Raw genomic sequence first — 23,231 nt, forward strand, 5'->3', positions numbered from 1 at the left:
GACAGTCGGTTCAGAGCCTCCAAGCTTTTCTCACTCCGAGAAGTAGAGAAAGTACATAGAGATATTGATGTCAGTTGCGTACACGATTAATGATTGCTGTGTTATAACGTTAAAATGTGTACATTATCATGGAAGATTAACTTTTGCAAGTCAAAAAGATTATTTATTTTGTTTAAAGTTTAATTTTGCTCGTTAGTTCATATTAGCAGATGGCGAATGCTAAGGTATTCGTATTCAGTTGTGCAGCTACTTCTATGATTTCATTCAAATGATGTGTTTCGTCTTTCAGACAAGGGAGCTAAGCCCACTGTCGTTCAGCTTGCCAAAGGATCAGTGGAGGAGGTGCAGATCAAGGGGCAGACGCATGTTTTAAAACTGACCTCTACCTTGCAAGGTGAAAGGTCGCTGTACATGTCCTTCACCTCTCAGTCGGACTACGGGAAATGGCTGAAGAAAACCAAGAAGGTATGTTTCGTTTATGTTGACTTTTTAGCCCTTGAATATCCGTTTGTAGGTTCTCATGTTTGATAACTTGGCATGCTTTCAGGACTTAATCTAAAAAAAGAAGACGCTGTAAAAAAAATAGCAGCTATATCAGTGTTGTTTTAGTTTTGTGTTTTGGTTTGTTTGGTGTTGTTTTGTTTTTTTGTTACTTCTGCCCTTCTTTTAATTTGAAATGCGTGCAGAACCTTTCATTTTGTACTGTTTTAGGTTGTTCATAAGAAAATTAATTGGTACAGTACGAACTTGAAAGGTGCCATTTCCATCACTTCCATAAGAGAATATTTCTTTCTCTTTTTCAAGGCAACTTCAAAGCTGCCGACCAAAGCGGACCTGTCGAGCTGCCACCTGGAGTTCCTCCCGGAGACGGTGTTCATCAACGAGGACCTCCAGATCCTTGTGCTGAGGCACAACGCCCTCAGGGAGCGGCCCATCGAAGAGGACATCTACACCATCGGCTGGCTGGACGACCTGCCCCGCTTCCAGTCGCTGCGGAGTCTCAACCTGGCTGACAACGACCTGAGGGTGTTCCCGCTGGCCCTGTGTCTCATCAGGACCTTGGTGGAGCTGAATCTTGCCAGCAACAAGCTGGAGGAAGTCCCTCCTCAGATCGCTGAGCTCACCAGGTAATGGGATGGAGTGTTCAGTTGGATAGCAGAGGGATGAAAGTGCTCGATTTTCTTGGGGTAAGGCTGGTGTTGCAAGAGGATATAAAATGGTGATTGCTGGAAGCTTTGTGGCGGACTGGACCCAAAATTAGTAACGATCTTGGAGCCCACTCACTGCAGTATGAGGAGTGTAGTGTGAAGTGAACAAGTAGGGAAGGCGAATAACCACGTTCACCAATTCAAAAATAAAGATAGAGAATCGAATAGATTTGTATGGAAATCTTATAAAGGGGAGTTGTACACAGCCAGTACAAGCTCAAACACAACTTGTCAGAACAATCCAGGGGGATCAACATGATATGTGTTTTGGCGAGCAAACGTCTAACCAGAACAAACACCTGATTTCAAGTGGTTGTTTTTATATATCTAATGCATTCGTGCTCGTGGTTTCAGCTTGCAGGTGCTCCACTTACACAACAACCAGCTGTCAGCACTACCGGAGGAGGTGACCGGCATGAAGAACCTGGCTGTCATGGTGCTGGCCTTTAACCACTTCACCGCCATCCCCAATGTCCTGCTGCAGGCACATCACGCACACTTCCAGGTACAGTGGCTCTTTCTGTGCTAATGATGTTCATATGTCTATCATCTGTTTTTGGTTGCGAGGACTTGTCAAGAAAGTAGGGTACTGCTCCCATCGCTTTCTATGTTCAGTCGGTATTGTTTTGGAACACAATCCTTGGTAATGAATGTTCCACGTATTCTCATCCTCTTTGAATATTTAAATTCTATCAGGTTTTCTTCCCACACACAAGGTAAGAATGACATCCTTAGCTCACAGCAAGTTACAGACAATTCTCAGTGTGACAAGACTTCTTTGCAACCCATTCCTCTTGAACAGTTCAAGTAAACAAAAAAAAACAGTTCCGTGTTAAACAAATTGTGGCCACTCTACTCAATGCATGAGTCGTTTCAAGTCTGGTAAGATTTTGCATCAAAGAAGCTACACTCTACATGCACGAAGAGTCATTTTGTATGAGACAGAATTGTGTCTTCACATAGTCCCAAAAATTATGGTTGTTATCTGTGTACACGCTCTGTTTGTCTTCAGGTGGATAGCATCATCATGGCAGGCAACCAGATCTCCAGGCTGCCCACAGACATGCTGATGTACATGAGTCACATCAAGAAGGTGGATCTCCGCATGAACAAGCTGCAGCTCCTCCCCACAGAAACCGCCAAGTTCCGCTCTCTGGAACACGTCACGCACATCGACATCAGGGACAACCAGGTCAGTGGGTCACCTGATCAGTCCATTGGGGGAAAGGGGATGGGTGGATCAGCCAAGCAGTTTGTAGCTCAAGGACAAACACACGCATGCACGCACACACGCACGAACGAATTCACACACTCACATATTCACAGAAGCACGCACTCTTGCATGCATATTCTGTAAGCAGTCCCATACGCTCAAACAAAGAGAGAAACCTAAGGGGTGGCAGGAGGGAGAACAAGGTTATCTTCCACGTACTTCAAATTTTCGACAAAATCAGACTTCAAGATAATTATTATATTTTAAGAGTCTTATCCACTTGCACTGAAATCGCCAGATTCGAATCCTTTACCCTGTGGTGAAAATGAATTCTCACTGTTATGTGTTGTTTGCAGGTGTTGGATTTGGACATCCGTGCAATCCGTTGCCTGGAGTACCTCAACTGTGACCGCAACGGCATGAGGAGCCTGCAGGTTAACGGCACATCGCTCAAAAATCTCTTCGCTTCACACAACAGTGAGTGACAATTCAATGAATGTACAAGTATTGTCAGAAATGGCTGCTGAAAAAATCCACCTAGCTGGTATCGTCTTCTTGCACACAAAACACGCGACTACGTTGCTGTGTGACCCTTTGGAAAAGCTTCTTTGGTGAAAATTCTAATGGATACAGAATCCCTGTCCTCAACGACTATAGAACCGAAATCAAGTCTATTTCGTTTATGTCAACTTCATTTCTTTGTGGTGTGTGCCTACAACCCACGAGAACGCAATTGGTGGATAATTATTCAGTTTGGTGACGAATCCGACCTGTGGCTTATGAGCTGGTCGTTCTGTTTTGTCCATGAGAGTCTGCGAAGGAGCTCTTCAAATCTAAGGTTTGTAACTGTACTTGTATATCATGGCTGTTGGTATTTTTCAAAACCCCAAAAATTATTCCATCAATCCGAGGGATTATATCAGTGTCTTCTTCCTGTGTTTCAGATCTAGAAATGCTGTCGGTCAACCCTAAACCAGAGTGGCTGGTCAGCATGGATGTCTCGAAGTAAGTGTGTGTTTATCTCTTTGTTTTCATTCTTTTCTTTTCTTTTGTATTTTAGGACTTAGGAGAAACCAACCGTTTTGTTTCATGGGGAAAACGAATTTCAGTTGCCACTGTACAATGACACCCAAACAACACACGTTTCCAACTCTCCTAACTAGAGCTTGCTGGCATGTTGGAACTTGGTTTATATTTTTAACAAGTAAAAGTAGAAGAGTTGTTGAGTGACCATAGATTTTTTGTTATTTCAAAACAGATCTGAACTGGTTACTTATTTGTGATATTCTTACTGTTTGTTAACAGCAACAAGTTGAGCAAACTACCGGGCTGGCTGGGTGATTGTTACTTCCTTGTCCGTCTCGACGTCAGCCACAACTGTCTCAAAAGTCTCTCTGAAAAGTAAGTATTTTTTTTTATAGGCCTGTCATTATTATTTACATGTCTCTCTCTCGGTCTCTCTTTCTCTCATTACGGCCCTCTCTCTCTCCGTCCCTCTCTCCCCGTCCCTCTATCCCTCTTTCTCTCTCTCTCTCTCTCTCTCTCTCTCTCTCTCTCTCTCTCTCTCTCTCTCTCTCTCTCTCTCTCTCAGCAAATGTCTGCCATAATTTGTTTCATTGTTTCTTTCATGTCCAATGCTTCTGTTTCTTTACACTTTTTGGCTATGTGCTTTGTGCTGTCATAATTTAGTTTTTCTCAACGTGAGACTGTAGATTCGTGCATACTCAGATTATCATTAAACCTGTTATTAATTAGGTTTGTTTGTTTGCTTGCTTAACGCCCAGCCGACCACGAAGGGCCATATCAGGGCGGTGCTGCTTTGACATATAACGTGCGCCACACACAAGACAGAAGTCGCAGCACAGGCTTCATGTCTCACCCAGTCACATTATTCTGACACCGGAGCAACCAGTCCTAGCACTAACCCCATAATGCCAGACGCCAGGCGGAGCAGCCACTAGATTGCCAATTTTAAAGTCTTAGGTATGACCCGGCCGGGGTTCGAACCCACGACCTCCCGATCACGGGGCGGACGCCTTACCACTAGGCCAACCGTGCCGGTATATTAATTAGGTGAAGTGCACTTCGCGAAGTCAACTTCACGAAGCTCGCGGCATGAAGCTTTGGCACTGAATGTAATTTTGTGGGTAACAAGACTTCCCAAAGTCAACTTTGAGATCAATTATAAGGACAGCCTTTAGATAGAGATTTAAGGGCAAACTTGTGCAAATTTCATCTGGTTTTGTTCTTCCACAGGTTGTTCACGGATGCCCGCAAGCTGAAGATTCTGAAGGCCAACCACAACCAGCTGAACGCTCTGCCCCCGTCAGTGCAGAACTGTATCATCGAGGAGCTGCACCTCGAGCACAACGAAATCCGTACTCTGTCGTCAGAACTCTTCATCCAGGCCAACAGGTCATCCGCAAAGACCTTTTTGAGAAAATTAATGTATTTAGGAAAATACTTCACAGAAAGCAGCCAGGCTGCTGATGTTTAATTGGTCTGTTTCCAAATGGAGGAATGGTCTTATCGCACGTGAAATCCTAGTCAGATCTGAGATGGTAAGCCAAATTGTGCCCTTCAGAACTAGTCTAGAGTTTTACCTAGTAGCAGATAGACATCGCCAGGGGACTTACCCCATTCATACAGGCCTAGATAGGTACAATTTCCTTCTCTCGTTACAGACTTCGTTGCCTGAACCTGACGCGGAACAAGCTGTGCGACCTGCCAGCCCCTCACCACAACGACTCGTTCAACAAGCTGCAGGAGCTGTACATGTCCTACAACAACCTGGGCAACGCCGCCATGGCCAAGGTCTGCTGCTTCCCCAGGCTCAGGGTCCTCCACGTGGCCGCCAACAAGGTCTCGGTCATCGAGGAAAGGTACTGGGTCTTATTCATATCAAAAGTGGTAGAATCATTCTTGTTCGAATGTCTTCTTGTTCTTCTTGTTTGAATTTCTTCTTGTTCGAATGTGTGTGTATTTGTCTGTTGTGTTCTTGTTCGAATGTGTGTGTATTTGTCTGTTGTGTTCTTGTTCGAAAGCTTTCTTGTTCTTCTTTGTTGAATTTCTTCTTTTTCTTCTTGTTTGAAATTTGAATACTGTTTATTTTTGTTATGGTTAGTTTTTTTATTTTTTATTGTTGTTGGCGGGGAGGGGGGGGGGGCTTTTTTGTGGCAACCTGTGCCCCTGGCCCTGATGCCGATCTTTTGATTAGGGCTCTGTTTCAATCAGATGCATATCATATACGGGTCTGAATTACGGTACACTAATAAGGTTGAAACCAATGCTCGTAGCTAAGGCACTAAGGGTAAACTTTGTAAGTTCCCTTCCTTTATATGAGCGAGGACGCATGCCACTAGCAAGGAAATGTAAAGCTTGTTTGTGACATGCTGTTTTGGACATAATATGATACTGCTACAATAACGGCATGCTGCCCTACACGCCAACCGGCATAACGGGCAGTAAGTAAGTACAATAACGGCTACATGCTTTTTGTTGTAAAATGTTCAGCAATGGTATTGCGTTTTATCTCAATGATTTTTGGTCTTTACCTATAATGCAATCTCTCGTCTTACAGAGACCTTGAAAAGTTGGAGCAACTTCAGGAACTGAACGTTTCCAGCAACATGCTGACTTATCTCCCATCCTGCCTAGGTCGTCATCCTCGTTTGCAGGTGCTGAGAGCCAACTGTAATCTGCTGCAAGAGTTGCCCTGCTTTAAGAACTCTTCAGCGTTGAAGGTGAGTCATGTTTTGAATTTTGCTGCGATGTTGTGCATTCAAAAATGCTGATATGGCAAGAAGATGATATTTGCAATTTTGAGATTAAATTCATAACGTGTTGTTTGTTCTCTTTCTTTTTCCTTTTTTTTGGAGGGGGCGGGGGGGGGGGGGTGAGAGAGAAAGAGACTGGTGGTTGTGCAAGCAACATTTTTTTCTAAAACAAGTAGAGGGTGGTCTGCTTTTGTCATTTAAGGAAACCTAGCAATGACTGAACAGTTGATGACTAATCTTTGTTGTTTTACGTATCAAACACCAATGGGAATGATCGAGACACAGAAGAGCTATTCACCTACCTGCTGAGCGGGTATATTTTTTAGTCATCAGCTTGTTGGTTGGGTAACTGGTTTTCTTGCCTATTTTTTTTCATGGAAAAATCAATGTCATGTGATACATTTCCACAATTATTGGTTAGGTGCTGGAGGTCAGCTCGAACCATCTCCGCAACGTCAGCATGAGCAACCTGATGACTTCACAGGTCAACTTGCTGGACATCTCTGGAAACCCAAACCTAGCTGTTTCGTCACATGACCTGGAGGGTGTCAAGTAAGCCTTTTTTTTAAATCTCAACTTCAGTCCCTCCCTCCTTGCACACACAGTATTAGTCTAAGGGAAGTAACTGTTGTAACAGCAGACCGTCGGAGTTATCTACCTAGGAGGCACAACTGAATTAAGCCTATGGGAAAGGAACGCACACCTTGCAGCATTTAAATACAGCCCAGAACCCGCAAGCTTCGTTTTTACATGTCCTATACATCAAACCACCCACAAATACGAGAGAAAGTGCGTCGGATGCTTGCTGTTTCCTTGTGCAATGTAGCATGGAAGCCATCTTCCTGGGAAGCCTGGATCAGAAACATGTAGTCTAGCTGTTGAAGCAATAGAAAAACAAAGGTATCAAATTTATTTCGAAATAGTAGATCCTTCATAGGGAAGCTGTTTATCAGACTGACAGATTAATTCTGGATTGTCTCTTTGGAAACCTCGGATAGGTTTATCCCTCTACTGTAGTTTCACAGGTAGCCTACTCAAGACCTTCCCAAGCCATATTCAAGTTTGTCGAATCGCACCATACAAGAATAGCACCATACAAGAATACTTTTCTCGGTATGGTGAATGAATCGCCGGAGTTTTTATTTGCTCTACATAAAGACCAAACAGTATTTTGTTTAAAATGTCAATATTTTTTTCTCAAGAGCGACACAGAATCACCTGTCTTCTAAACGATTACTTTGCTGTTTCAGGAAGTCCAAGCGCCTGTGCATGGTGGACATGCGAGGTCAGAGCTGGTCAATGCAGGACCTTCAGACAGTGGATGACCCTCTGATGACGCGGCCCTGGCTCAGTGGACTCTCTCAAACCTCGGGTATCAGGAACAAGTCAGTATAGCCTCTTGCTGAATTACGTGTAACTTCGTCGTAGTTTTTGACGTTCGTATTTTGTACACGTCAGACACAGAGTTATTAACAGATGGAGGATGTTTTGTACAATATATTTAAAGTGGAGACGATATAAACGCACATGATGCTAGATAAGTTCTGCCATAGATCTCGCTTGGAGCTTTATCCTTGTATTGTATCTGAAGCTATAGAAAAGCAATTACGTGTTTTACAGAGTAGCATTCAAGGTTTGTTTTAAGACGCAGAAAGAACATATAATTTACAAAACTGATGTTGTGGAATTCTTCTCGGATAGCAGGTAGGTACATGTATCAACCGTCTTTAAGGTGTTGTTGTTTTTCTTTTCTTCTTCTTTTTTTCTCATTATTTCACGTCTATTCTACTCACCTCCTCTGAAGACACAGTGCTATATTAACGTTGCGGTTGTTGCCTTTCCTTCCAGGTTATCTGTGATGATAGTGAACAAGCCGTCAGTGAGTGACGACGGAGACGCAGTGTTCGCCATAGTGGACGGAGGGAGAAATGAGGAAGCCGCCAAGAGTCTAGCGGACAGCTTGGTGACCACGCTACAGGCCGAACTGACCCATCCTCACACCCACTCCGACTACATGAAGTACACTATGCTTACTGCCCACAGGTCAGTTGATTGGGAGGGGAGGGTCAAGTTTGCGCACTGTGAGAAAAGGAAGGAGGTTTGTGGCACAGTAAAGAGCTGAGAACATCTCCGAGCACAATGTAGAATATGAGGAATACATGGAACAAGTCTCTCAGCCTCTCTCTCGTTGGTGATTTTCTGTCGCAGTGAACATTTTTACCGACGTAGAAATTGAAAAACCATGCGCTGTCGTCAGTTTACGACTTCACTAAGAGTGATTGAGTTTGCTACCTGCGTGCCGGCGTTACTAGCTCTGCCTCTCTGTCTGTCTGTATGTCTGTCTGTCTGTCTGTCTGTCTGTCTCTCTGTATGTCTGTCTCTGTCTGTGTGAGTGTGTGTGTTTGTCTGCCTGTCTGTCTAGTCTATCTGCCTGTCTTTGTGAGTGTCTGTCTGTCTGTGTGAGTGCATGTGTGTGCGTGTGACTCTGTTTCTGTGTTTTTCTGTCTGCCTGCCGGTTTCCTAACTTCCTTCGAGAAAAAAATAAGTCGCTCTCTGAATAATCGCCTTAATGTAACTGTTACAACACTTTTTGCAGACAACTGAAGGCATTGGGCCAAAAGTTGGGCGCCGCGGCAGCAGTGGTGCACATCTCTCGCCGTCACCACTCCCACCCCGCCCCCACCCGGCAAGACAAGGGTGGCAAGGGGGATTCTGGGAGCCGGGGGGAGTGGGCGTTACGGGTGGCCAACGTGGGGGACACGGAGGTGGTGCTGTGTCATCACGGACGCGTCATTCCCTTGACACGTCAGTTTGACGTCAATGTCGACCCGGAGGAGTGCCAGCGCGTCACCAAGTCTGGCGGGATCATCACGGAGGTGAGGAATATGACGTCATGAATTTGAATTTTTTTTTTTCGTTTTGAGGGGGGGCTGCGATTAACAGGGTTCAAATAATTGTTTGTTTGCTTGATTAATGAACGCTGTTATTCTAAGGGTGGTTTTCAACTGGTTGGATGGCATTATTGTCTTAAAGGTTAAAAGCAAATGTTCTAGATGATCTGCTTTGAAAAGTTCAGCGGCTAAAAGGTTTAAAATAAGGACAGCCTTTGTCACCTTTAGCAGAACGCTAATGTGGAAGCACCTGTCCCTAGCAGTAGGTTGGGAGATTAATAAAAATGCTTGTTTTTCGAATTTTAATCAGACGTATGTAACGCTTTAAGGGTATCAAACATTAGTGTGTGTATAGCCAGTGTCAATTGCTACATGTGACAATGTTCTTGTCTCTGCCAACAGGACGGGCGGGTGAACGGGGTAACGTTCAACACGCGGCTGCTAGGCTGCAGCTACCTGTTCCCGCACGTGATCCCAGAGCCCCACACGGCCAGCAGGGCGCTGGGCCACACAGACCGCTTCCTCATCATCGCCAACCAGGGGCTGTGGAAGGTGGTGACGCACGAGGAGGCGGTGCGCGAGGTGCGTGACGTCACGGACCCCGTGGTGGCGGCCAAGAGGCTGCAGGACCTAGCCCAGGGCTACGGGTCGCGGGAGAACATCGCCGTGGTGGTGGTCCGGCTGATGCTGACGGAGGCGGAGAGGCTGAGGGTGCAGGAAGCCCTGTCCACCCAGAGACAAAGCCAGCGGGAGCTGCTGCGGGTGCTCAGCCGGCGCTCGGACCTGTTGGAGCTGCGTGACGGAGTCCCGCCCACCCCCGAGCTGTGCGACGTCGTTATCGACCGGGCAGGGCGCGCCAAGAAGTCTAGCAGGGGCAGCGGCAGCGGGCCTAGGTCGGCAGACTCGCAGCACAGGTCTTCCGCCTCAGAGTCCTCCACGTCCTCGGACAACACGGAAACGAAGAAAAGCGGCAGTCCAACGGAGGAAACGAAGAAGAAGAAGTCCTCCAAGGTTAGCAGCAGCACCACCACCAGCAGTAACGGTACTCAGAGAAGCGGGTCGTCCAAGCTGTACCGCAAGAAGGACGAGGGCCAACCCGCGTCCAACACGTGGGAGTCTGTGCTGAGCAAGCGTCTGGCCGAGGAGGTGAAAAGCAAGGAGCTGAAGCATGCCTTCCTCGCCCAGGACGACGACGAGGACGAGCAGGCGGAGAACAATGTCATCGACTTCAGCAGCGAGAAGCCTGACCCGCGCAAAGAGGAGGGCCTGGAACAGCCCAACTGGCGGGCGGATATCAAGCGGAAGAAGGCGGAGGGGCCAGAGGAGTGGACCCAGGCCATGCAGGAGAGACTGGCCCACGAGGTCAAGCACAGAGAGATTCTCCGCGAGCTGGCCCTCAAGCAAGGGGGTAAGGTGGAGGAGGAGAAAGACCATCGCAACCACCACCACGACCACAATCACCAGCCCCGGAAAGACGGCGAGGACGGTCAGAACAGCAACTGGTCTACGCTGACCAAGAAGAAGGACAAGAGCGAGAGTGAGGCAACACGAAAAGTGACCACACCCAGCAAGAGCCTTTCTTTCCACGGTAACGCTCCGGACGTGGTGCGCTCTCACGACGCGGGTTTCAACAATCGACGCTCCGTCTCCCCGCCCCCTCGTCCCCCCTCCACCACCAAGCCCAAACGGTCCAAACTCCCCTCAATGTCTTCCTCAACCAAGTCCCACAAACCCCCACCTCCTCCTCCACCTTCATCACCACCCCCACCTCCACGACCACCACCGCCGCCTCCACCACCACCTCTTCCCCCACCACCGCCCTCGAGACACGTCTTCCGCAACATCACGCCAGCTCCTTTACGGGACTCGCTGGTCTCGCTAGACGACTTCAAGAAGGACGTGGTGCGGAGCTCCAACATCGACCGCGACGCCATCTTGTTCCACCAGATGCAGATGGCCCGCGTGCACAGCGGCAGCAACGCCAGCCTGACCTCCATCCAGTCCGACCCGCTTTACGCCTCCGTCAGGGAGGTCTTCTCTCCCAACCTGCCAGCCTCCTCGCGCAGCATCGAGGTGCTGGTGCACTCCCGCCAGCACTTCCAGCGAGGGAGAAACCCTGAGGAAGAGTTCGACTCCACCAATGTCCACCCCGACGATGATGACGATGACGACGACGACCACGCTTACTACGAAGACGATGACGACCTGGACAACATCAGCCACCACAGCGACAGCACGCTGATGGACGTGGAGGTGGTGGATGGCTTCGACGTCACTGTTGAGTCCCTGTATGACCACATCCGCGAGCGACGCCGCATGATGGCCCAGAGCGACAGCAAGACCAACGTGTGGAGCGGGGAGAATGACGCAGATTCCGACACGGACACGCTGATCGATGACGCAGAGATCAGACTGCAGGGGGAGGTTGACGACGAAGCGGAAGAGCTGTTCGGGCGGCGGGAGGTCGATGTGATGTTGGAAGAGCAGCGGGAGGCGGGCGACCGCGAGGTGGAACAGCTGTACGCAGCAGTGGACAAGAGGAAAAACGGAGAAGGGGTTGGCGGCGGGGGTATGGGTAGGGGTGGAGATGGGTTTAAGGGGAGTGGTGACGGTCTTACCAACGGAGGGTTGGGTCACGTGGATTCGGACTCGTGCAATAGAGATTCCCCGGCCTACCTGACTCCCTTCGTGTCTTCCTTGCCACCCCCTCCTCCCTCCCCTCCCCTAGTCCCCCCACCTCCGCCACCACTTCCTCCCCCACCCCCGCCACCTCCACCTTCGTCGTTCCTGCCGCTTGTAGGCAGACTGCCAAATCAAAGAAGTGTGATCATAACGTACTTATAGCCACACTGTTGTTCACGCCAGCTACATGGCAGACAGACCCCCAGACGGACTGTCAAATCAGAGGAGCGTGATAATAAAATTTTTGTATCCACATTGTTGTTCACACGACATTGCAGACAGTCCCCCAACACACAGTCAAATCAAAGGAGCTTGTTCATAACATTCCCGTAGCCACACTGTTGTTCATGCTAAGATGACAGACTGGCAAGTTACTGCATACCCAATCCATGTGTTCATACAACACGCTACTGATGCGTTACCCCTGTTTTTGTACCCAAAGTCTTGTTACGCTGTATTTCGCACTCAACAGCAGAAACTGTGCTATACTCGTCAAAAGAAACTGGGCATGCTCGTCTCGGTTTAGATCTTTGATGTGAGGCTGTTTATTTCAAAAACCATTATTATTGTAAGAAAGGCCCTTCGTTTCCTCACTGTTTACACGATTTTACACGATGTAATTCCGCGATTGCATACCAAACAGTATAGGTTTCATTCTTGATGCTGTTTTTAGAGGGTCATGCACAAAACAGAAAACGCCACATTTCATTTACTGTTCGGCGCACAAACATTCACGGCAGTGTGATAACACATATATTAGACACAATACACACACATATATATATATATTAGTCGATTGAATTATAAACGATGTTGTTGGAAGCTACAAAAAAATTTTACATATATGAATTCTACCTCATCGCAAAGATCTACATTAAAACTCACCTGCGTAGTTTCTTTTGACGAGAAGTGCAGATCATTAGATACAAGCTGTATTGTTATGCCGTTCCTTATACCCAGCAGCAGAAACTGAGTATAACATTTGACGAAACAAGGTACTCGATGCCAAACTTTGATGTTTGCAAGTGTAACTGTTGGTAGTCAATCGCATGGCTTGATTCAAGATAACCTATGTTTTGTGAAATATGTGTTCATTCTGGAGAATCACATCTATATATATATACGACTAGTGTCTGTGTGTCTGTGTGTCTGTGTGTCTGTGTATCTGTCTGTGTGTCTGTGCGCGATGCGCGGCCAAGGTTCTCGATGGATCTGCTTCAAATTTGGTGGGCTTATTCAGAGAGACCCCGGACACAACCTCATCGATGAGATATTTCAACAAGTGCTCTCAGCGCGCAGCGCGGAACCGATTTTGGTTCCACCTCAGCTATTTTGGTTCCACCTCAGCTTACCCGGGCCCCCATACCGACACACCATAGCCGCTACACCACATCACAACGCCAAAGTTCTCGGTGGATCTTTTTCAAATTTGGACACCGTATTCAGCTACACCCCGGACACAATATCATCGATGAAATATTTCAACACGTGCTCTCAGCGCGCAGCGCTGAACTCATTTTCGTTTTTGCGTTCATTTCACCATTATAAGTAACTCTTCCTTATCTTCTCCAGTGTTTGGCGTTTATCTCCCTTCCTTCGTGTGGCTTTCCCGTTCAGTTCTAAGTTACTATTACTATTTTTAGAATGTCACTGCGCTGTCCACTGCGCTGTCCAGAACGCTTCCCTTGCACCCATAAGTTGTTCTTCCTGTCAAAGTGAAAAGGTCGAATCAATTTATAGCCACGTGAAAAATACACTCTCACCTATCTCTATATATTTATAGATACAGATATGCATATATATATACGGCTTCTCTGTGTGTGTGTGTGTTTGTGTGTGTGTGTAGGCAAAAACCTATGTATTATAGAGTTCTGTTTGTGATGGGGTCTAGCGGCTTTTGTCTGTCTGTATGTTCTGGCATGTGAGAAGCCACAGCAGATAATATAGGGCTAAGAAATAAGCTCTAAATTTCTCAATCCCGTTTGACAGGACTTCGCCTTTCAAAGGTGATTGTGGTGAACCGCCACGCTGTCTGTCTCTGTCGCGCCGGCCGTTCACCCCAAATTCCCGTTTCTGAGAGTGACTATTTTTAGAATGTCACTGCGCTGTCCAGAACGCTTCCCTTGCACCCGTAAGTTGTTCTTACTGTCAAAGTGAAAAGGTCGAATCAATTTATAGCCACGCGAAAAATACACTCTCACCTATCTCTATATATTTATAGATACAGATATGCATATATATATACGGCTTCTCTGTGTGTGTGTGTGTTTGTGTGTGTAGGCAAAAACCTATGTATTATAGAGTTCTGTTTGTGATGGGGTCTAGCGGCTTTTGTCTGTCTGTATGTTCTGGCATGTGAGAAGCCACAGCAGATAATATAGGGCTAAGAAATAAGCTCTAAAATTCTCAATCCCGTTTGACAGGACTTCGCCTGCAGAGGTGATTGTGATGAACCGCCACGCTGTCTGTCTCTGTCTCGCGATACACCCCGGCGAAGCCGGGTATTCCTCTAGTATAATATATATGACCAGATTGTTATCTTCTTCTTCTTCTGCGTTCGTGGGCTGAAACTCCCACGTACACTCGTGGGGTTTTTTTGCACGAGTGGAATTTTACGTGTATGACCGTTTTTTACCCCGCCATTTAGGCAGCCATACGCCGTTTTCGGAGGAAGCATGCTGGGTATTTTCGTGTTTCTATAACCCACCGAACTCTGACATGGATTACAGGATCTTTTTCGTGCGCACTTGGTCTTGTGCTTGCGTGTACACACGGGGGTGTTCGGACACCGAGGAGAGTCTGCACACAAAGTTGACTGAGAAATAAATCTCTCGCCGAACGTGGGGACGAACTCACGCTGACAGCGGCCAACTGGATACAAATCCAGCGCGCTACCGACTGAGCTACATCCCCGCCCTGAATTGTTCCACTCATGTACCAATTGTTCCACTCATGTTCCAATTGTTCCACTCATGTACCAATTGTTTTTCTTTTTAACATTTTCTCCCTTATAAGTGGAGGGAGGGGGGGAGGGCAGGAAGGGAGATCGGGAATGGTGGGATGGGGAAAAAAACATTGCAAATCCGCAATTTCATTGTTTCAGCAAAACGAATTTTTGACGAATGTTTGTAAGTAAAAACAAAAATGGTTGGAGGTGCCACAGCAGTCTTACATAATCTCCAGCAAAATAAAAAGAATAAGACTGTTTGCAGTGTCATATATGTGCATGCATGCGAATATGTTTGCACGTGAGGATGTGTTTGTGTATGCGTGTGTGGTAGCCAGAGAGAGACCCAGAAATAGAGAGAGAGAAAAAGAGAGAGAGTGTGTGTGCGTGTGTGAGCAAGTGAGGTGTAGAAATAGAGGGTGTGTGTGTGTCACAGTGTGTGTGTGTGTGTGTGTGTGTGTGTGTGTGTAGTTGAAAACTGTTTATAATATAAAAAGTATATCTCTACAAGTACTACTTACTTACTGCCTTTCACGCCTGGTGGCGTGTAGGGCAGCGACAAGTACTACTGCTGGGTGTAAACTATTACTACAGCTGAGCTCTTTAGCAGACAGGTTGCTTGTTCTGTTGCAATGTATCAAACATGTTGGAGTGATGGTTCAGTGATACACTTGCATTCTGTGTGAATAAACATTTTTCATTTCACGTTGAAGCATTTGTTTGTTGTGGACGCATGCGTGCCAAGCAAGCTCAAATGGTATTTATAAAGGCATGATGATTACTGCCTTTGGGTACTGTTCGGGTGGTGGTTTGAGGTACTTTCCCTACTAATAAACTATCTGATATCGTCCTAGTGGTTCATAATTCGGTTTTGGCTTGGATTAATTATACCAAACACCATCACCGCTTTAACTGGCCGGACATTTGTTTCACATTCAAAAATCAAATCGGTTGTGTGGTGCTACGAGACTAGCCCAGTGCTCATCCACATAACAATGCTTCCCCATGGACTGGTTTTCGTTGAGATGTATTCCTACATTTTCCGGACATTGTAAGCCATGTCACTTGTATTATCGGTATATCTCAACAAACGTAAATGTAAGTGCAGGCCTATGTGTGACTGGTTACATAAATGTGCATTTAAATCGCATTCTGATTTTGTTACTTCAAACAGTCTCTGCTTCAAACGATTGTAAAAGATTGAAGTATGATACTACAAAATATGCCGACAAGTGGCTAAAAGATTTAAACCGAATTGTCATTGTAAAACCACACAAAGGATCACTGAAGGTATTTAAATTGCATCTAAATTTAGTACAATATTGTTCAGACAAAATTAATAGTTTATGACAAGCACAGTAGTTTTGGCACAATCGTTTTTGATGTAATGCACATCTGCAAACATACACACACACACACACACACACACATGCACACACAGATTTATTTATCGGAGTCAACTTTGTGCAGACTCTCTTTGGTGTCCGAACACCCCCGTGTGCACCCATGCGCACGAAAAAGATCCCAATTTCACAGCGAAAGTGTGTGTGTGTGTGTGTGTGTGTGTGTGTGTGTGTGTGTGTGTGTGTGTGTGTGTGTTTGTGTGTCCAAACACAGCAAAACAGAACAGAACAAATATGTGACCCTCCACCACGGAATGAGTCGCATGTCACCTTTGCATGATTTTCATATTTTTACATTTTCCTAAAGAGTTTGTTATGCTCTATCCAGTGGTGAAAACCGTTTTAGAAAAGAGCGGAAACTGTTTGAGTTATACGCCTGTGACTAAGGTGACCCTCACACTGTTACCATACACTCTCCGGACTTATATCAAGCCTAGCGCAGAACCGCGCGAGGTGACATGCGACTCATTTCGTGGTGGAGGGTCACATATATGCTGTATTTTGGTTTGGCAATTTCAGAACGCTTTATTAGCAAAACCATCAGAAATAGTACACAAAAATATTTTGCCATTTTATTGAATAGATCAGACATTCTGGAAAATAGTATAAAAAATTTCAAAAACTTTACACAAAATTTGGAATATACCCGGCGAAAATACAAGCTTGAAAAACAAATGTTGCTAAAGTTCGAATCTCATTCACAGATTTGACTGCCGGATACAGATGTATGTAAGGTGCATTTTCGAGAACTACTTACACTATGTTCATAAGTGACAAGGGGTATCAGCCCCAGTGAAAACTCTTTCCGATCACACGCGAATGAGCTTAGCTTTGACAACCAGTAAGTTTTCGCTTGTTTCTACACCTTCACGAATATCTTCCTGCAGTTAAATATGCATGAGATTTAAGGGGAGTTCACACATTTTCCTGTATTTTCAGGAATATATTGTTAAAGTTTATAAATTCAGATTTGAAAAAAAATCTAAACTTTACTTCTCTTGGCCACGTGGAGGTATTAAGAACATGGTAAAATAACAAACAAGAAAAGCATATGCTCATACGACTAACCTTCGTCATAAATTATCTGAATCAGAAACGAATTATATGCTGCCCTTTCTCGATAAACGTTCAGGAAAATTATAATTTGCTACTGACTCAATCTCGATTCCATTGTGACCAATACATTTGACTAAGATCAAGCAGTATTATGCCGAGCCTGTAAGTCATTACAGTTTTGTTTTTCAATACGTCTCAGCATAGTCTACGCAAAACGCTCTTTTCAAACAGTTAAAAAGTAAATACATTTAATTAAATCCTACCAGCAAAAAGTTCAGGTAAAATGAGACACAAAATAACTTTCTCATCGAAAAACCATAAGTGTACTAAGTTTCATAATGAAGCTACAAACATTGGTATAATTATTTTTAAACAATGTCAAATTAAACGGGAAAAATCCATCTTATTTTTTATGTTGTTGTTGTGGTTGATGTTGTTGTTTTTGTTGTTGTTGTTGTTGTCAAGCAGTGCAATGCCCATAAGTCATTTAAATTTTCTTTTCGAAAACGTCTCAACATATTCCACACAAAATACTTTTTTCATACTGTTACAGTTAAAAAAATAAATTACATTGAAAACCCATCCAACAAGTCGGGGAGAGCGAGAAAGAAACGAGACCCCAACAATTTTGCTAGCAAAAAGTTAAGGTAAAATTAGACACAAAATCCATTTTCCTCAAAAAGCTATGTGTACCAAGTTTGATAATGTAGCTACAAACATTTATCATAATAATGTCAGAATAATGGAATAATGTCAGTAGTTGCATATTTTTGAATACAGGAAAACAAATTTGTTCGCAGAGGTTACACGATCAGTCCAGCACTGGTGATAAATGTTGTCGTTTTCTCCAACTCCTGTCGACTGCCGTATAGTTTGGTCTGCAAGGGAGTTGGTGACGGCCACACTTCTTTTCGTTCCTCATCTAGTAAGGGACATCGCTGTAAGATGTGTTCCGCTGTTTGGTCTTCTTGGCCGCAGGCACAGGTTGGTGATGGCGCCAGCTTGAACTTTCGGTTCATGTGAGCATTGAGCCTGTTGTGGCCAGTACGCAGCCTGATGAGGTTGACTTGCTGCTCTCTGGACATTGTGTGGTAGTCATCTCTGTTTGTCCTTGGCCTCATCAATGCCTTGATGATTGTCTTCTGCTCACTAAAGCTGACAGTGTTTTCAGGTTGATCTTCCACGGCTCCTTCTTTCGCCAGCTCATCTGCCCTTTCATTTCCTGGTATCCCACAGTGTGCTGGTATCCACTGGAGGACAACTCTTCTGGTTTGTCTGACCATCTGTAATGCTTTGGCCAGCTGTGGGAGTTTGTCGTTCTCTAGGGCCTGAAGGACTGAAAGGGCGTCCGAGAGGAAGACAACTTGGTAGCAAGGGTCTGCGGAGTCCTGAACCAAGGAGGCGGCCTGCATGAGAACTTCTGCTTGAACTGCTTTATAGTTTGTGCAGTGTTTGCCAGTGGCAACGCTGGATGTAGCTGTATGTCCCCCAGGGAACTGGATCAGAATGCCAGCACCTCCATTGAGCACGGCGTTAGTTGCTGATCCATCGGTGTATACATGGATCCACGCCTCTTTTGGGTACTGTTCGTCGATCAGGGCTAAGGTGAGTGCCTGTCGAGCTGTGTCATTCTGATATTCTCCTGAGGTAACATGTGGAACACTGGTGCAGATCTGGATGCCTGGTTTCTCTGTTGCCTTGGGGGTTTCCTCTTCTTCTTGAGTCAGAGGTAGAGTGTTCTGTGGGAGGACTTCCCTGTACTGTCGAGAAAGTCTCTTGCTCTCGTGTACAAAACTGCTCCGTTTGAGCCGGTTCTTGGTGAGGTTGCTCAGTCTGTGCTTCATGGGGTGGTCGGGTAGGCACTTGAGCTTCTCGGCCTCTACCATAGTCTTGGCTTCTCTTCTCTGACAGAGGGGTTGGATGGTGGTAAGCTTCTCCATTTCCTTGATGGGCGTGGATTTCATTGCACCAGTGATGAGTCGGAGGGCCTGGTTTTGCACACGGTCGAGGGTCTGCAGGTTTGTCTTGGCTGAGGTTGACCACGCTGTGGAGCCGTACTCGAGGTGGGGTCTGATTGTTCCCTGGTATACTGTCTTCAGTATCTTCTCGTTCGCTCCCCAGGTGGTACCTGCCAGCTTCCTGAGTATGGCTAGCTTGCGCCGGGCCTTCGTCTCTGCCTGTGCAATGTGTGGTTTCCAGGTCTGCCGTCTATCAAAGGTGACAACAAGGTACGTTGCTTCTTCATCCTCTCTCAGAGGAGTTCCACCAAGCCTAATGGTTCCGGCTTTCTGCTTTGGCGACAGTGTGAATAAGGTGGTGGAGTATTTCTCCTTGTTGATGGAGACGCACCAATCTTCTGCCCATGCGTTCAGCCTATCTGCCGCTTGCTGCATTCTGTAGGTGGCAATACTTGCGTGCTCCTCCTTGCACCAGATCACAAGGTCGTCTGCGTAGAGAGCAGCTTTGATCCCCTTGGGCATCTCAGACACCAGATCGTCGATGAAGAGAAGGAGGAGTGTGGGGGAGAGGACTCCGCCCTGAGGGACGCCATAACGAAGGAGGAACTTCTTGCTTTTGGTCTGGTCGACGTTAACTCTTGCCCTGCGGTTATAGAGGTAGGAGCGAATCCACTGGTACATGTTGCTGGACACGCCTTTCCTCAGCAGTTTTACAAGGAGTCCATCTTTCCAGACCTTGTCAAAGGCCTTCTGAAGATCTATCCAGGTGACGAAGACCAGCTTCTGTTCCTGAAAGGCATCTTCAACTTCTTGCGCCAGGTAAGTGACCTGATCTTCAGTGCTGCGGAACTGTCGGAATCCAGCTTGTTCAGGGGCGAGGAGGTTCCTGGATTCCAGGTACCACCTGAGGCGCTCGTTCACAATTCTCTCCAGGGTCTTCACAACACAGCTGGTGAGGCTGATTGGGCGATAGCTGGTGGCCTTCTTTGGATCCTTCCCTTTTTTTAAGATGGGGATCATGATCGCTTCTCGCCAGACTTGTGGTAGCGATCCTTCTTGCCAGCTGCTGTTGAAGACCTCGAGTAGCTTGTTCTCTGCTGCACTACCAAGGTGGGTTAGCATCTCGTTGGTGATGCCGTCTGGGCCAGGGGACTTCTTCGCCTTTAACTTTTTCAGAGCTGAGTGCAGCTCGTGGAGTGTGAGTGGTTGACTCATGGCGTCCACTGTCGACTGTCTGGCAGGTCTCTCTCTTTTCTCTCTTCTTGTTTCTCTCTGTTTAACATGGAGGTTGCTCTCAGCTGCATAGCTTTCAGCAAATTTGTTTAACAGAACATGTATTATTTGGACATTTTTAGAACCAAAAAGTATGAAAGATGATTAATCACATTTTTTTAATTGCAAAATTGTGTGTTAGTAAGTTTAGATACGGTAAGCAAATTGATTTGAATGTTATGTTGAATTGTGAATTATTGTTGAGAAATGTTCAAGGTTTTATAATTGTAAATTAACATGAACTGGACAAAAGCATGGGAACATGATTATATTGATATCGCAAATTTTGACACCGCAGACACAACAGCAATGTTTAATACATTATTGAGTATTGGCATTTGTGAAATGTAACGCGTAGCAGTAAGTGTAAATATGTTGTGCAACAGACCAGTGTGCCAGTTACAGTTTTATGTACAGTCTAACACACAGACACCATGTTTATCATAAAATCTCATTCTTTAAATGATTAAAAGTGCACGCCATAGCGTCTTCCCAAAAGTTAAAAAAAAATCCTTCAGCAATGAAAAAATGTTCTTCATATCATAGAAAAAAGCTTTTTTTTAAAATAAATTAAGGTGCTCAAACAGAACTTAAACAGAAAAGACGGTAAATAGTTTCTCAGTTCGTTCGGGCACAAATGAACAACTATTCACCGAGTTGTGAGGATGCTCCAAAAGTCTGCCTGCCTGTTCCCTTTCCGCTCTTCTTTCTCTTCCTCTTCTCTCTGCCAGAAGTGCCAGCGTAACTTTGCCCTCCTTGCGCACCCGCCGTGCTCTCCTTCAGCATCGTGATTCTTTCCGTAAGGTCAACACTTCTCAGCCTAGAGAACAGTTTCGATCCCATTGAGGCGTCAAGCCTCATTGCCCTCAAAACAACATCAACAGATTTTTCCAGCAGCTCATGCTGGGAGTCGAATTCCTGAAGTCCCTGAGTATCAATACCAGAAGAAATACTTTTAGCTGCAAGTAGGTTCAGTACATCCTCGTAGAACCCGTGAACGACCACTAGCATGCCTTGGCATATTTGTTCAAAGAAATCTCGACTTTTCGTTGACTGGAAGTTGATGCCGGACAAGTTAACGCTCTGCAGTAGATCTGAAGCTTCACTGGGGCTCAGCATTTTACCGACTGACCTGTTTGAAATGAGAAATGACATAAACATTATGGAGAATAATGAAACTTCAAGAAGATGTCATTATTTTTCAAATGTAATATCACAAGGTCGGATCCCACTGCCAGCGCACGCCACCTTTCAGCTTTGCAAATCTCCAAAAGACAACATATATGTTTAGCTGCAGAATGTATACTGCCAGTCATAAAAAATAAGGCAGATACGTTTGAGCAAGGGCGGATCCAGGGGGGGGGGTAACCCCCCCCCCCCCCAGCCTACAAAAAAAAACCAAGGGAAAAGAAATTAAATAAATAACAAAATAAAGAAGTAAATTTGAAAATAAAGAAAAGTAAAGCTTGCTTACAATTTCCACGAATGCTTACGACACATACAAACATACACAATTACACACTGACATACACACACTTCGCTCACTGATACAGAAAACATAAAAAAGCAAAGGCTATGCTTTCAAATTGTCCCAATAAACTGACAAAGTAAGGCAAATAAACGGTGCAAGATAATTATTGCGATAATGTTCGCACCCAACCATAGCATTCATTCTTGTGTCATGTCATTCAAACTTTCTATGACATATAAGGCACTCAAAGGGATTATATCTAACAACAAAAACTGTCTTAAATCGCTCCAAGAGCTATACAGTCAGCCAGTTCGGGGGTTGTAATTATGTGACCACAAGACCAGGAATACCTTAACATAAACGTTTGAGCGCTGAGTTACTAAAATTGAAAACGGCTGTGTTTTGAGTGGGCATCTCAGACTGTAATTCTTATTGTGACGTTCTTTGCGAGAGTCCTAATTTTCATCCTACCTTTCGACCCTGAGTATTTCATGCGCTATTCCAAGAGATACATATTTAAAATTGAGCCGAGAGCTACAGAGTTCGTTTTGGGAGTTGAACAGATGACAACACACACGAGGAAGGTCTTAGAATTAGTGTTTGAGAGTTCTATTTTTTAAATCTGTATTTGGTAGTTATTGCAGATCGTGATATTCTTCAACTGACATTATGTTGTTTCTGTTATGCGAAGCGTTTTAGCGCTCTATGGCACGGCATTTGCATGCGTAAGCTATACTGTCTTAATCTGCTTTGACGAATGGGTACCTATGAAAACTAAATAAATAATGATGACGACCGGAAGTCCGGACTCCTCACAGGAGAGCTGGGCGAAGCAAACCGCTCACTGATTAAAATTCATTTAATTATTTGCCATAGTTTCGGAGCAGTTTTGAGCAAATCATTATGCAGGTGTTCCCAAATTATACAGTACAGGGAATGTCCCTTGAACTTTTTAAGGTCCAATTCGTTAGAAAACTTTCCAAAATGGCGCCTTCGGTATACTATCTTTAACTTGGCTATCCGGCGCACTTTTCAGATCACAAATTTATTTTACATGGATCAAGCGAAGGCCGCTCAAGTAAGGCGAACAAAATCGACCTGACAAAAAAGTAATATACCAACTGAAAAACCGTCGAAAAGTAACAATAGGCGCAACTTGGCAACTTATACATACGATGAGAAAGTATAATCTATCAAGAACAGGTTGGTTCGTTTACTTTTTCTTGTGTATTTCTTGTGTTATGCCATTCTTGCTGCTGTAGGTGTTGATCGTATGAGCGGTCGAAAACAGAAGTTTTTTGGCGTCAAACTTGAGGGTAACCATGACAAAAAGCGCTGTTTTTCAGCAATTGTG

At 45.3% G+C, this 23,231-nt stretch overlaps 2 protein-coding genes across 5 annotated transcripts in view; one reads left to right on the forward strand and one right to left on the reverse strand.

The window, feature by feature from the left end:
- LOC138973340 (PH domain leucine-rich repeat-containing protein phosphatase 2-like) overlaps positions 1–12,877 on the forward strand; it is a 56,462-nt gene extending 43,585 nt beyond the window's left edge. For all 3 annotated transcript variants that reach the window (XM_070346069.1, XM_070346076.1, XM_070346081.1), the window contains 15 exons: positions 290–465; positions 805–1,127; positions 1,563–1,713; positions 2,221–2,400; positions 2,778–2,898; positions 3,366–3,426; positions 3,727–3,822; positions 4,678–4,836; positions 5,106–5,303; positions 6,002–6,164; positions 6,619–6,749; positions 7,448–7,582; positions 8,046–8,240; positions 8,794–9,073; positions 9,491–12,877. In XM_070346069.1, the coding sequence (XP_070202170.1) occupies positions 290–465; positions 805–1,127; positions 1,563–1,713; positions 2,221–2,400; positions 2,778–2,898; positions 3,366–3,426; positions 3,727–3,822; positions 4,678–4,836; positions 5,106–5,303; positions 6,002–6,164; positions 6,619–6,749; positions 7,448–7,582; positions 8,046–8,240; positions 8,794–9,073; positions 9,491–11,932 (4,811 nt within the window). In that variant the 3' untranslated portion in view covers positions 11,933–12,877. The remainder of the gene's footprint in view (positions 1–289; positions 466–804; positions 1,128–1,562; positions 1,714–2,220; positions 2,401–2,777; positions 2,899–3,365; positions 3,427–3,726; positions 3,823–4,677; positions 4,837–5,105; positions 5,304–6,001; positions 6,165–6,618; positions 6,750–7,447; positions 7,583–8,045; positions 8,241–8,793; positions 9,074–9,490) is intronic.
- Positions 12,878–21,044: 8,167 nt separating this feature from the next.
- The window catches only part of LOC138973489 (eukaryotic translation initiation factor 2-alpha kinase 1-like), a 26,692-nt gene continuing 24,505 nt past the window's right edge, over positions 21,045–23,231 (reverse strand). For both annotated transcript variants that reach the window (XM_070346209.1, XM_070346203.1), the window contains exon 13: positions 21,045–21,538. In XM_070346209.1, coding sequence (XP_070202310.1) covers positions 21,052–21,538 — 487 coding nt within the window. In that variant the 3' untranslated portion in view covers positions 21,045–21,051. The remainder of the gene's footprint in view (positions 21,539–23,231) is intronic.

This window comes from Littorina saxatilis, linkage group LG1 (genome assembly GCF_037325665.1).
Source record: "Littorina saxatilis isolate snail1 linkage group LG1, US_GU_Lsax_2.0, whole genome shotgun sequence".
In the NCBI taxonomy this organism is placed as follows: Eukaryota; Metazoa; Mollusca; class Gastropoda; order Littorinimorpha; family Littorinidae; genus Littorina; species Littorina saxatilis.